This window comes from Oxyura jamaicensis, chromosome 1 (assembly GCF_011077185.1).
Source record: "Oxyura jamaicensis isolate SHBP4307 breed ruddy duck chromosome 1, BPBGC_Ojam_1.0, whole genome shotgun sequence".
Classification (NCBI taxonomy): Eukaryota; Metazoa; Chordata; class Aves; order Anseriformes; family Anatidae; genus Oxyura; species Oxyura jamaicensis.
The window spans coordinates 201,570,219-201,584,721 of record NC_048893.1 but is presented as its reverse complement, the minus strand read 5'-3'; the positions used below and the strand labels follow the sequence as shown (position 1 = coordinate 201,584,721).

The 14,503-nt window shown below is 52.7% G+C and overlaps 1 protein-coding gene across 4 annotated transcripts in view; it reads left to right on the top strand.

The window, feature by feature from the left end:
- The first annotated feature begins 213 nt into the window (after positions 1–213).
- TSKU (tsukushi, small leucine rich proteoglycan) overlaps positions 214–14,503 on the top strand; it is a 15,400-nt gene continuing 1,110 nt past the window's right edge. Inside the window, exons 1-3 of one of the 4 annotated variants that reach the window (XM_035330409.1) lie at positions 214–404; positions 2,458–2,536; positions 12,203–14,503. The exon at positions 12,203–14,503 is cut by the window's right edge and continues 1,110 nt beyond it. In XM_035330409.1, coding sequence (XP_035186300.1) covers positions 12,210–13,268 — 1,059 coding nt within the window. In that variant the 5' untranslated portion in view covers positions 214–404; positions 2,458–2,536; positions 12,203–12,209 and the 3' untranslated portion in view covers positions 13,269–14,503. Of the gene's footprint in view, positions 405–795; positions 828–964; positions 1,831–1,894; positions 2,103–2,457; positions 2,537–12,202 lie in introns of those variants that run through there. The other 3 variants (XM_035330414.1, XM_035330421.1, XM_035330402.1) reach the window with 3 other exon arrangements.

Sequence of the window (14,503 nt, the reverse complement as noted above, 5' to 3'; positions counted from 1 at the left end):
CCTCCATTTATTTTAAGGAGAAAAAAAAAAAAAAAAAAAGAGAGAGAGAGAAGGGGGTCTGCCAGTCGCCCAGCCGAGCACAAGTCCTGCCTCCTTCTTCCTCCTCCTCCTCCTCCTCCTCCTCCTCCCAGATGTTCCCTTGTGTGCAGCCATCTGTTGAGCTCCCTCCTCCCTCCTCCTGCGGGGAAGGGGGCAGCCCGGCTGCCCGGCCAGCTGCACGCCTTGGAGGAGGAGAAGAAGGAGGAGGGAGGAGGAGGAGGAGGAGAAGGAGGAGGGAGGAAGGGGACACCCGGCCCCCAGGCTTTGCTCTTGCAGGCTGCCGGCGGCGCCCGCTCCCCGCCGTGGGAACCGGCGCTGCGTGGCCGTGGGAAGCAGCCCCGGGGTGGGAACAGACCCCGGCCCCGGTGAGTGTCCCCCCCCCCCCCCCCTTCCCAGGACCCCCTCCACGACCCCTCCAATCCCCTCCCCACGCTTACAGGCAGCCGACAAAGTAGCAGCCCCCTCCCCATCCCCAATTCCCCATTCCGGGTAAGGGGGAGCTCGCTGGTCGTGGGGGTGCTGAGCCTCCCCGGGGATGCTTAGAGCCGAGCTGGGGAGGGGGATCTGCTGCCCCCCTCCTACCTCCGAGCGAGGAAACTTTTGGGGTGCCACGACTTTTTTCCCCGCGTGGGACCTCAGCCTCTCCAAAAAGCAGCGGGCAGGCGGAGATGGGGTGTTTGGGGAGGGGAAGCACGGAGCTCCGGCGGGGAGGTAAAACACTTCCCCCCCCCCCCCCCCCGGGTTCTCGTGCTGTAGGAGCTCGTAGGGTTTCGCTGCTCACCCAAAAGGTAAGGGGTGAAAAATCGGGGGGGAGCGGGGGGCAGCTTGGGAGGAAGGCAAAGCTTAAAAAAGGGGGGGTTGGGGATGGGGAGAGGAGGCACAGATAAGGGCAAGGCAAAGCTCCCCGCCCGGGAATTTCCCCTGCCTCTAAGTGGATTAAGCTGGAGGGGAAGGTGTGTTTGGGGAAGGGGGGGGGGGGAGGGAGAGGAAGCAGCCCAGGATTTATTTGTTTGTCGGGTTCTCTTCTTGGGAAAGAAAAAAAAAAAAAAAAAAGATTTTTTTTAAAAAAGCCGCTGGTTGTGACTTTTGAAGCAGGAGGTCAGAAAGCACCGGGTTCCCCGGCTAACGCACACACACACACCCTGTAAACTTTTAAGCAGCTCCATGGAAACTTCTTATTAATGCCGGAGGCGTTAAAAGCCCCGGAGCCCGGCAGATTTATTAGGGCAGTCACCCACAACACGTGTCGGCCCTCTCCAGACAAAAGGAAACTTCGCTCCTCCGCCGGGGATGAGCGGGGAGCAGCGAGGATGGAGAAGCGGGGTCGAGGATGGAGGAAAGGGTCAAGACGTTGGGAAGTGGCCTTGCAGCCGTTCTCCGTCGTGGTTAGTCCGTGGGGCAAAGCCCCAGCGCAATTTAATTGAAGGTGTTTGAGCCCCAGAGCAGTGAGAGCCCCGCGAGAGCCGAGCCCAGCAGCGTTGGCGGCGGCGGCGGCTCGGAGCTGAAAGATTTCCCCGGGTGCCTGCCGTGCTAAATCAGCTGCCGTGAGCCTGAATAAGCGCATTCACTGGAGTTACAGTGGGAAACTTGTCTCTCGCGGACACTGTGCCATTGCTCTGCGGAAAGCAGCCGGTGCCCGTGGCTGAAACCTTGCATTGAGCCCGGCTGGAGGCGCACGGGGCGTTATTGCGGCGGTAGCGAGCACCGGCGTGGTGGAAAGGCAGATTTAGAGCGACGCCTCGGTGGTTTTCCTGGGAATAAAGAGAGGCTGAGAGGACAGGAGGGAGCCCGGTACGTCCCCAGGAGGGTTTGCAGAGTTAAGCTCGGCTGGTTGCTCCAGGGAGCGAAAGCGAAGGTAAAGTGGGTCGTGGCCACCACGAGGCTGTCTGCACACCGGCCTCCAGTGCCTTTATAGCCCATGGGAGCCAGCCCCAGCCCCGGAGAGGCCACGGGACACGAGAGGCCAAGGGACACGGGAGGTGCTTGCTCACACGTGGTTTATAAACGAGGCCCCGAGCTCAGCCATCACCAGTCTCCGCTCCCGGAGGCAACTGGTGCGCGGGGTGAGCGGCTCGGGGCAGGTCGGGTGCTGTGGGAGACACCCAGCCAGGAAGGAATCAGGGGGGCTTTGCTCCAAGAGGCAGCAGGGAGCGATGGCAAAATGCCTGGGGGGGGGGACGAGGATGTGAGCGACACCCCCAGGGGACCTTCATTTTCCAGAGAGGGAAAGGCTGCGAGGGGTCTGCAGCACCCCTCTTTTTCCAGCTTGGCTCCAAGGAAGCAAAAAAAAAAAAAAAAAAAAAAAAAAAAAAACAGTATTGAAAGGATGGGAGGAAACAGGGAGAGAAGAGCTGTAAAACAAAGCAAAAATGTAAAAGCTTTTGTCCTTTTTTTTTTTTTTTTTTTTTTTGCTAATAGAGGAAGAAGCATCCCGTGCTCTCCCAGCCCTGCAGCCAGCCTGTGCCACCCCGGCGCGAGACGGAGCTGGGAAAAGGAGGTGAGGCCCCGGCTTCGGAGGTTTACACTTTTCCCTCCATCCCTAACTGTTTTTTTTTTTTTTTTTTCCCCTTCTTTCCCTCTCTTCTCCCTCCTCCCTGCCCGCTCGGTGGGGACAGGCAGAGGCTGGAGGGAGGGGGGGGTTTAAGACAAGGCATCCTTGTCCGCAGCCCTCCTGACCCCCGGCGCCCCCGGGGAGCGGGCACGCAGCAGCGCTGGCAGCCTGGCAGGGTATCAAAAGAAACTTCCGAAACGAACAAACGTGGAGATGTTGGGGGCCGGGAAGAGATAAAGGCTGGCTCGAGCAAGCCCTTTCTCATATCAAAACTTGGCACCTGGACGCCCGTCGCGGCGAACGGATGAGCAGGCTCAGCGCCATTCATCACGGGGGGGAAGCCTTGAGATTTTTTTCATTCCCGCCGCAATTTATTACCGATTTTTATTTTTTTTTAATTTCCTGGAAGCTGCGCAGCGAGGAGGGGCGGGGGGAAGGAAAATGCCTGCTCTGGGAATCACCCCGGCCTCCCCCTGCTCGTGAAAGGCTGCAAGAGATTAACCCAACCCGGCTGCCGCAGCGCGGGACATTCCTGCCTAGCGTTAACCAGGCTCCCAACCCGCCCGTTGGAGCGGTGGCAAACTGGGAAAAAAAAAGAAAAAAAAAGCACTTAACCCCCTTGGCGCCGAGGAGGAGGCCATGTGGTCCGTGTACGAGCTGAGCGCTGCCAGCGGTGGGATTCTTTTCCCCCCCTTGCTCCCCCCCCCCCCCCCCCCGCCTGCTTCTTTTTTGCTCTCTGTGATGTTGAATTGTCGTCTTCCCCTCTTTGATGCCCAGCGTGTGACACGGGGACACGGGGAGGTTTCCCACACCAGGACGGACAAGGCTGTTCCTCCAAAACCCTTTGATATGGGTACAAAGGCCAAGGTGTGGTGCCTCTACCCAGGAGCAGCCTCTTTGTAGGACATCTCCAGCTCATGGGATCGCAGGGTGGCTTTGAACGTGGCTGGGTTCGTGCTCTGGGTGCAAGCATTGCTCAGCAAAATTGGGTCAAATTTGGCTAGGATTTGGCTTAAAGCAGGGTTAAATGGTAAATGCTGGGTGGTTTTGTGTGTCCTGGGTGACACGGGTCATCACGGCATGGCAGAGGGGTCACTGAGTAATGGGACAGGGATGGGGACAGAGCAGAGCCAGGGCATGGTGCAGAACCCTCTGGAGAGGAAGGCTGGCTGCTGGCAGCCACGGAGGAGACATTGAGACACCAAGATCGATGGTTTGAGAGGCTCTTAGATGTTCCTCCACCGCACCGACCTCCCCAGGTGTCCTGTCCCCCAGCCTGGCTGCCCTTTTCATGGAAGTCAAAGCAGGGTTGGCGTCCTGGACACACAAGGACGTGGCAGACGAGGACAGTGGTGGCATTTGGCTGGGCCAAGCTGTGGCAGTGGTGGTGGCCAGCAGGGTCCCCAGCCTCCGTTAGGTGCCTCCATAAGGGTGATGGTGCTTTAGTGCCTCCTGCTCTGCGTCGGCTCGGTTGGCACTGGGGTTGGCAACCTCGGGCTGAGATATCAGCATGAACCCCCACCACGAGTGCACGGAGAGCCACCAACCACCATCACCTTCCTCTCCCACATCACCCATGAGATATTGAAGGATCCTGGGCCAGGGAGAGGAGGCAGAGAGCTAAGGAGACACCACAATACCACGTTATGGGGGCGGTCGAGCAGCATCTGGGGTAGGAACTGCAGTGGGGACGATGCCCTGCTGGTGAAGCCTTTGTCAGCCTTACCCAGACCCCCAAATCCCTTTCCAAATCTTGCTGGAGACCTGCTGGGCACAGCAAGTATCTCACATCCTCAGCCAAGGTGGGGGCAGCTCCCGAAGCCCCCAGCGATGCTCTGCAGGGCGGCCACCACGCCAAGCGGCCCATTGTGCGCAGCGGTCACGTTGCAAGCATTATTTGGGGGCAGGAGGGGATGCCAGGAGGGGAACGAGACAGGAGCCTCCAGCTGTGCTGTTTGCAACAATGACGGCCAGGATTGTATCTATTATCTCCTCCGTGGAGGGTTTGCAGCTGCACGGGCTGTGAAGTGGCCTGGAGCTTATTGTGCAGGGGAAAAATAAATAATAATAATAATAAAAAAAGCCCACAAAGAAGTCCCAAGGCTGGCCAAAGGGCATCCAGCCTAACGTTGCCTCCCTGATTTGCTCTCCCTTATTGAAACCAGCCGCCCTGGGAGGGTGGTGAGGAGATGGGAGGCTGGGAGCTGCTGCTTTTCGGGGAGCTGAAGCTGCTCGGGGTCCTTTTAAAACCTTCCCATTGTGGCTGGAGGCTCTGCCCCCAGGGGATTTCTTTCCCCTGGGCTTTTCCCTTAATTCTGGCCAGCGGCCGAGGCGTGCCGTTGGAGGAAAGCTCTTGCATCTGGATGGCTGTTTTGCAGCCTCAGGGAGAAAGCCCTCAGAGATGCAGGAGGGTGAGGGTGAGCTACGTGCTCCGGGCGCACAATACAGCCAAGCAGCTCCGGGAACAGTTAAAAACAAGGAGTGCAGGAGGCTTTCTCTCCCCGTGCTGTACCTCTTAACGTTTCCCCCTGGTCTGGAGCATGGGGTGCATCCCAGAGCGCATTCCTCTCGGATTATATCATGTCTCCAGGAGCTGGAGTGTTATGAAGAAGTACGGACACAGCAGGAGCTGGGAGCAGGACCGGGTGAGGCTGGGTGTCAGGTGTGGGAGAGCATCGTCAAGGGCTGAGGCTGCAGGAGCAGCTTGCTGGGATCCTTTTAAGCTTTCAATAATTGGCTAGCAAAAATAAATAAATAAATAAGAGCCTTCATTAAAGCATAAAATGCCCCCAAAAAAAGGTGTTTTGTGCTTTAAAAATTGGTTTATTTGCTCTGACGTCCTGACACCGGGAATGGCTGGACAGGAGGGGAAAGGATGTTCCCTGAAAACCCTGAAATCCTGCATTTTTTCTTGGGTACGCCGCCTGAGCCCGCACGCCCTGAGCTGCTGGGAAGCAGCATGCTGGCGGTGGTGCTCCCAGTTTGCATGGCCCAGCCCATGCCGAAGTGGGAATGCTCCAGAAGCTGAGCAGTCCTGGGGCTGGCGTGGTCGGGAGGCAACGGAGAGACCACGATGCTCCCGTGTGTGCAGCCAGGGCTTCAGGAACACCTCCTCCAGGCACAAGCACAGCGCTGCGGGAGGCTGCTAGGCAAAATTAATTTCAAAAAGCCACGGGAGACTTTTTCTCCCCACCAAGAGGAGCGGTTGTAACCCGAGCGAGCTTATGGCTGAGAGGGAAGGCGGATTTGGGGTAAAAACCCTAGGGTTTCACTACAAATTTGCTGGAGTTTGCAGCGACCCCTTGCTGCCTGGCTGCCCCTGTCGGGGTGAAGCCCCCGGGAGCTCCCGTGATGCAGCTTTTGGAGGCACGCTGCTCCTGGCCCTATTTCGGCAGCGGATGGATGTAAAATCAGCTGGAAGGCGCCCCGTGGGCTGGCGAACCTGCCCGTGCAGGTTTCCCCTTGTCGGAGCCCAAACTTCCCCGCACCGCACCTCGGTTTCCTCCTGGGGTTGTGGAATAAACTGTTAGTGGTTTGAGCCCTGGGATGATAAATCACCCCTGGCCTCTTGCAGAGCAGATGGGATTCGTGGCATAAACAGCCGGAGCGAAGATTATTTTAACAGGGCTCTCAGTTTCTTTTGTGAAGGAAGGAGAGGCGTCTAACTTTAAAAAAGAGAGGGTGTTTGAGCTGAGCAAGGGATGTCGCCGAAACCAGCGACGACAAACCCGTGGTGCGATGCTGCTGCGAGGTTTGGAGGTGCTTGGCTCCCTCCTGACCGTCCCCAAGTGTCTTCTTCTGGTGGCTTTGGGCTTGCGAAGCACTTGTGATGCTTTTAAAGGTTTGTCTAGTTTTGTTCTTGCTCGTCTTACCCATCCCATCACTTTTGATGCCTATAAGAATCACCCCGAAGGACGGCGAGCAGTTGTGGGATGTGGGTAAATCGTTGCCTTTTGGGCTCAGCTGCTGCTCCACGCTTGGATCTGACAAAACCAGATGGAAATTAGGGAGATCTGGGAAAAACAAGGAGCAGTGTATTGTTTTTCCCTTCCTTGGCCCTTCTGTCTCTCCTCACTCCCAGTTCCCTGCTTTTTGGTGAGATCCAAGTCTTGCAACGACAGACTTGACGATGTGGTTATTTCCATCCCCCAAATATAGGCCTGTTGCCTACAATTGTCTCATAGCCTGGATTCCCAACACCGCTGGGTTAATTACTTGCTAACGACTCCCCCTTGGCGGTGGGGCTGTTGACTGCATGCAAACGAGGTGGGCTTACATCCAATATTAGAAATCATTAAAGTGGAAAGGAATTCATAACTTTTTCTTTTTTCCCTTCTCCTGCCTTGTATTTAATCCGGATTTTCCCAATTGAGCAGGTAGGCAGCAAAAATACATTCGTGGGATGATTTCAGCTCCAATTCACTCCCTCAGTGCCTCTTTACCTGGAGCCACAAGGGCTAATTTGGCTGTCCCAGGGGCTGAGTGCCCCCCAGCCCCATGCTGGCACACACACTGGGGGAAATAGGGTGAGGATAAGGTGAAGATGGGTTCGTACACCCCCTTCTTTATTTCCTGGTGGGTAACTTGGGATGGCCCAGTTATTTCAGCAGCGTTGCACTTCACGCCGATAAAACCATCTCTGATAACTTATCGCCCAAAAGCAATTCAAGCAATGGCTCCTGAGAGAGGGGTCTGATAAATCAGGCTGAATTTAGACGTGCCAGGAGACAAGCCCCCATCCCGCTGTCACCAACACCTACAGTAACTCCATGAGCTCCCCAAACCCACCTAGATAAATGCAGGATCAAACCTCATGAACAGATACAATGGATCTCACCAACTCTCCTGTCCCTAAACCCAGGAAGACACAAGTGCAAAATCAGGACCCCAAAGCAGCTAAAAAAACAAAAATTCTCCATCTACAGGTCCCATCTACACCAAAACTCCTCCCTAAGGAAGCACAGATTGGTTTAATGAGCTTTAAAGAGGGGGGACACACAGCTCTTTGCACATGGGGACTGCTTCAGGGAAGAGCAAAAGCCCTTTACTTTCACGGGTTCATGGAAAAAAGAAAAAAAGCAGAGTTGTCAGCAGCAGTTTCTTTATCACGGGAGGAGTGTGTGATGTGAGACAAGGGATTAATGGTCTCGCAGGCTGGTTGGAGCCAGTTTTGTTGTGTGCTCACGCTGGTGTTTGGGATCCAGAGACCTGGCTGTGATTGCAGCTGCGGCGTCACTCGGGCTCGGCCCGCCGGAGCCCAAACCGGAGAACTGCGGCTGTTACTGGTGCTGCGCCCCACCTGATTATCATTCTTGTTTGACACAATAATTAGGGAAAACATTTTAAATAAAAGCCCTGTGAAGGAGTTCTGTTGTTTGAGAAGCGGCTCAGGAGCATCCTGGCACTGCGGGGCTGCCGTCCCAGCTGCGTCTCAGAGCCTCCCAAATGTTTATAGAGAAAGAGCCAACTTTCTCTCTCTTTTTTTTTTTTTTTTTTTTCCTCCTTTCCTTTAGCAGTCTGGAGGATTTATGGCTTCTATCATATCCCATGCAGCTCGCTACATTTTCCAATAGCGTTCCCTTTCCCTTGCCCCCCGTTAAAGGCAGCCAAGTGAGCCTCGTGGGCCTCCCCATGAAGATTTTGCCTTTTGTTCACTTGGCTGATGCAGGAGGCAGAAGAGAATGCCCAAAACTTTTGCCTCGTTGAAATATTGCTGCTGACACAACTTCTCCACCCTTTGTTAAAGCAGTCGTTTTATTTGCAAGAGCAGCACTCCTGCCCTTCCCCTTTGCCTCCTGCCCTTAAAGGTTGCTATATTTGCTCTTAAGCCGGAATGCTCCAGTTTAAGCAGTGAATTCACACACAAAAAAAATGGACACTCTACCCACATCTGTGCACCATGCCTTAGACACTGAGGAATTAATGTCATCCCAAATCTGCTCTGCTTGGGGACCACCAAGAAGTCCTCTTCTCCCCATCCCTGCAATCCTGCAGCAGGGCAGGAAAATTTGCTGGAAAACTAACCCCCAGTGGGGAAAAAAGGTTAGTTTTTGATGGATGGGTGAGCATGGGTCTCGTCTTTGGTGGGTTTCACCCCATTCTGGAGCAATTTCTTTCTCTTCACCCTATCGTACAGACAACCTGGGGTGTCAGCTCTACTTGAAGATCACCTGCATCTCCTCATCCCCAATGAGAGGATGAGTCCCTGAGCAATAGGCTTCTATCCAGGGTGGGATGTGACAGCAGATCCCTCCTGGGTGGGAAGTAGGTTTCTTTGGGAGCTTTAGATTGGATACCAGAAAGAATTTCTCCGTGGAAAAGGTCGTTAGGGATTGGAACAGGCTGCCCAGGGCCATGGTGGGGTCACCATCCCTGGAGGTATTTAAGAGATGTGTGGACGTGGTGCTTGGGGACATGGACGTGGTAGTGTTGGGTGATGGTTGGACTTGATGATCTCCCTGGGGAGCATGGGTTTGACTCAGGATATCAACTGTGCAGAAAGGACAAGCTAGAAATAAAGACCAGAGCCCTGGGGTTGGTGCTGCACCCCCAGCACCTCCCGGGAGCTGTGATGGTGCCAAAATATATCTGCACCACGAGAGTCATAGAAATGAAAAGGTCACCGAGGAAATCAGGGAAAACCAATCCAAGGGATGGTCGTCTTCTCCTGGTGGCTTTCCCCTCAGTCACCGTCCCAGGCGCTGGGGCTGGAGATTTCTGGGCCGGGGCATTGCCTCCAGGTGAACATCCCCAGTGCTGCAGGAAGGATAACTCATTTTTCTTTCGCGAGGGGATACCTTGGCTTCCTGCCTTTATCAACAGAGCAGCTCGTAGGCAGCCGTCCAAAGGCAATTTGATGCGGTTTCAAATACACACTGTACGCAGATGAACTGTAAATGCCTGTGGCATGTTTCCTGCCCCGTTTCAAAGAGCTGTATCGATTGCTCCATGCGGCAATAAAGCATGCCCATACCTGACTAAGCTCTTCCTTGATTATCTGGCAGGACAAGAGTCTCCTACTTGGACTGGAAGGTGACCAGCACCTTAATTTCTCCTATCTTTTGTCAGAGCGACTGGCCAAGTGGCTTGTTAGCCGAGGAATGCTTCGTGCTGCTCCATAAGGGACTTTTTAACCGGTAGTAATGGATCGCATCTCATCTGCAAAGCAATCCCAAAGCCAGCAAGGGAGATTTTGGGGCTCTGCTGCCAGGAGGGAAGAGGCAATAGCGGCCACATAAGCACCTACAGGGGTCTGGTCCAGCTCCCACCAAAGCCAACGGGATGTCAGGAGGAACCAAGCAGGGGTTTCAAAGGAGGAGTTAGGAGGAACTTTCCCTGTTGAGACCTCGAGTGGGAATAGCCAGTGGGAGGGATGTGGGAGAAGAGCCACCAGGAAATTGAGGTGACACTGGTGCAGGTGCTTCCCTGTAGGTGAAACATTTAACGTTTTTGATGAATGAAACATTTTTTATTATTATTTTTAATATTTTATTTTTTAATTTATTTTCCAAAGGGCTCCCCACTGCTCTCATTTCCCCTGGTAATGGAACATTTCGGTGTGTTCCGAAGGCAGCTTCAAAAATAAAAATAATTTGAAAGAAAGAAAGAGAAAAAGAAAAAAAAAAAAAGAAAAAAGGAAAAGGAAGAAAAAGAAAGAAAGAGATAGAGAGAGAGAGAGAGAGAAAGAAAGAAAGAAAGAAAAAAAAAAAAAAAAAAAAAAAAAAAAAAAAAAAAAAAAAAAGGAAGGAAGGAAGGAAGGAAGGAAGGAAGGAAAGACGCAAAAAAGAAAGAGAAAGAAAGAGAAAGAAAGAGAGAAAAAAAATGAAATTCTGCATTTAGTTTAGGATTGGCTACAAAATGGAGCAAGCTGTGGTCTGTGTGCACAGAAACAGAGGGTGGATCGGCCTTGATGTCATTAAGAAAGGGATATCTGGACACGTCTGCAGAAAGCAGCCCTATTCCCTGCATCCCCTCTGCAGACACGTGTGTTTTCTCAAGAAACCATTGAGATGAGATGAGACTAGTAGGGCTCATCTTACTGTTTTTTTTGTTGTTTCTGCTGAATAATGTACCCCAGAGGATTGCGTGTTGGCCTTTAGCAGTGCTCTAGTTGCAGGCTTTTTGGTCAGAGTCCCAAACTCTGGAGTTGCTCCCAAACGAGTCATACCAGTGATCAGGGCGATATTTTTGCAAAGGCGTTTTTCCTTTTGTACTTCTTTTGCCCATTGGCAAGTCAGCCCTGGTGGGTCTCCTGGGAAGGAGCACGGGGCCAGGATGACCATGCTGGTAGGGGAGTGAATTTGCTGCCAAGGGGAGGTAAAAGGAGGTGTGAGCTGCTGGGAAATGGTCCTGGGAAGGAGCAAAGGCTGCAGGGAAGGGCAAGTGGGAGAGGTGATACTGCAGGGGTGTTAATAAAGTGTTTTTTTTTTTATCAGAGGTGGGAAAGGTGAGGATAGAGACCAGGGGGCTGAGGTGGGGATGGGAACATGAGTTTAAAGAGGATTTTTTTGCCAAATAGTGCTTGGCACATGAGTCTGGTCTGCTTGTCTGCTTTGGTGGGAGGTTTTTTTTTCATAGCCAGCCTCCCAGAGACCTGATTTGTAAGGCATGAGGAGCCACCAACCGTGGCTATAATGGAGAGCAACAAGGACTGCCCTGCTGTCTCGGCTCACCTGCATGCTCCAATTTACCCTCAAGGGGCAAAGCTGAAGCTTTTTTCTGTCTCTGGAAACCATGCAGTCGCATTTACCCGTGGTTGAGCTGTTAGGAAGTGATCTGAAAAGGGGAGCAAAGCTGGGGACCTGCGGATCAGCCCTCTTCAGCGATGGAGGGGCAGAAATGTCTCAGCAGGAGGAAGGTCAAAACCAGAGGGGTGGAGAGAGCTCCTCACTTGCTGGCAGCATTAATCAGGGAGAATACTTAATGTAATTAGCGAAGACTCCACAGGGAGTCTACAGGAAACAAATTGGCTCTCCCCACTCGATGCCTTTGAGGGAGCAGTGGCCTTCACCTGTCCTGCATGCCACCATCCAGTGGTGTTCCTCTTGGAGGATGCTCTGTCACCTGTAGGAAATTTGAACAGAGTTTTGGTTTTCCCTGCTTTGATGGGCGTTTTGGATGTCTAAAGTTCTCATTGAATGCCCAAGCCTTAATGATTTCTGCTACCTGGTTTCTCTCAGCCTGGTTTCTCTTGAACCTGCGGCTCCCAAAACGCATGTGGATGCCCGGACTTCTGGATAGGACATGATGAGATTTGGGTGCTGAAGTCCTCTGGGCTGTAAAAAGGCTCAGTATTCGAGCTGCCATTTAGCCTCACGTCGAAGGGTCCAGTTGGAAGGGTTCACATTGTGTAGATTTTGCTTGAAGGCAGCCTATTGCTCTTACAGCTAACTTCCAGTTGTATGTTAACTTGGTTATTTCTGAAAAGTCTGTTGACCCATTTTCTTCCTCCATTAAGTTCCCACTGGGGTTCATAACATGAGAAACACGGCGTTTGGGGCGTCCATGCTATTTAAGGGTATACTTAGTCTTTCTCTTTGTGAAGACAGAACTCAAACCATTACGTGCCTTCAGTAAAGTAAAGGCAATTAAATCTACTTTCTTGTTTTCCAGGTCAACAATGCAGTTCACAGCCTGGTTCAACCTGCTGCTTCTCCTTCCCTGTTTTGGTACCACCAAAACCTGCTTCCCCGGGTGCCACTGTGAAGTGGAAAGCTTTGGCCTCTTCGACAGCTTTAGCCTGACCAAAGTGGATTGCAGCGGCATAGGCTCACACATTGTTCCCGTCCCAATCCCTCTGGATACCTCCTACTTGGATCTGTCTTCAAACAAACTGGAAACAATCAATGAATCGATGCTTACCGGCCCCGGATACACCACCCTGGTGAGCCTTGACCTGAGCTACAATAAAATCGCCAAGATTTCCTCCACAACCTTCTCCAGGCTTCGCTACCTGGAGTCTTTGGATCTGAGTCACAACTCCCTGGAAGTCCTTCCGGAGGACTGTTTCTCCAGTTCTCCCCTGGGTGACATAGATTTGAGCAATAACAAGCTTTTGGATATAGCAATGGACATTTTATCCTCCAAAGGTCAAGGAAAACCCCTGAATGTGGATCTATCCAACAATATGCTCAGCACAATTACCAGGCAACACGAGAAGAGCATCCCCAACATCCAGAACTTAAATCTTTCTGGAAACAGGCTAACGTCTGTGCCCAACCTCCAGGGCATTCCCCTCCGATACTTAAATCTTGATGGGAACCCTCTAGTCAAGATTGAGAAAGGAGACTTCGTGGGGCTGACAGATTTGATTCATTTATCCCTCAGCGGCCTGCGTGGCTTCAGAGAGTTATCTCCGTATGGTTTCAAGGAATTGCCAGCCCTCCAAGTTTTGGATTTATCCAGCAATCCCGATTTGAGGTCACTGACTGCCGACGTTATCTTTGGCTTGAACTCCTTACAGGAGCTCAACCTCTCTGGGACAGGCACGTCATCCTTGCCAAAGACTGTGCTGAAATACCTGCCCTCCATCAAAAGCATCACCCTGGGGAAGAACGTACAGTGTCTTAAGACCATCAAAGAAGGACAATACCACCGACAAATTGGGCCGACCAAAAAAGAGGTCCTCAGCTGCCACGACAGCCATGGGGCCGTAGCAGCAGCGCCTTACGTTTTGTGATGAAAGAGGAGAAAAAAGGGATGGGAGAGCTGGGGTGGGAGGGTGGGGGGTGCAGGGTTTGTACAGATGTCGGACTGAGATGGCTTGCAGTGTGCCTTTTGTAAAACTGTTGATAATTTATATATTTGTACATGCCAAGACTTGATTGTTCGTGGATTTTATACATTCGCCAAACCCAGCCCGCCTCCCCTGCAGGCTCCAGATCGCACCCGGGGTGCTGAGGGCCAGCACACAGCCCCTTGGCTCGAGAGCAATGCTGGGGGACAGTGGGACCGAGCTGCTCTGCGGGCCCCAGGGCAGAAGAGCTGCTCTGGAGCAAACCTTCCTGCCCCAGACACGCCTGCAGGAGCACAGCTACGCCTCTCCAGAGCGCACACCAAAACATCCCAACTCCGTAGCTGGTGGCTTCCGACCCCGCGCTTCACCCCCCTTTTTTTAATTATTATCCCCCAAGAAGTGCCTTCTGGATGTTGCCTTCATTAGCAGCACCCTGTTCCCTGCCGTGCACTTTCAGTCTGAAGAAGCATTTCCAGACAAACCTGAAGGCAGGGTGCTCCTAATGTGCTGGTTTTTACATGTTGTTTGCATAGACGTGCAATGAACCTCGAGGAAGTAGAGAACTTTTCCCACTCTTTTCCCCGTTTTGCCATCTCGATCCTTTCCATGTCAAATTGCTTTAGGTCCAGCCTTGGCAGCCTCCTGTCTTTTTAACCTTTTGGTGCTCGGTGATGATGTGCAGCAAAGCAAAAGGAGCGGGGAGAGAGGGGTCTGCTGACACCACATCGCACCCGGGCGCCAGCCTCCCACGAAGCAAATTAGCCAACTCCCTCTTTCCTTTCTGAATGAGCCTAGGAGGAAATTTTGTCAAGGATCCTCATCTCCATGACCTTATCGAGCCAAGACGCAGACCCCGAGGACTTCAGAGGAAGCTGTTTCTAGGCTGACGTTCCCCGTCTGAACTCAACATCTGCAGCTCAGCTGGGCTCGTGTCAGGCAATTTCTAGAACGTGCCGGGGGAAGAATTAATGCTGATGCCTGCAACCCTGGAGCAATTTGACTATTGGAAGAATCTTGGGGTTTATTTTTTTCCAGCATTGTGGCTTTTTATTTTTTCTCCCACAGCTCCTTGGCTGCCAACTGAAATCTGATGAAAAGCCTGGTCCTCAAAGCTTTATTTTTCCTCCACTCTGAGATGCTGGCAAAGTACGGGGGAGCTCCTCTCATCCCACTGCTCA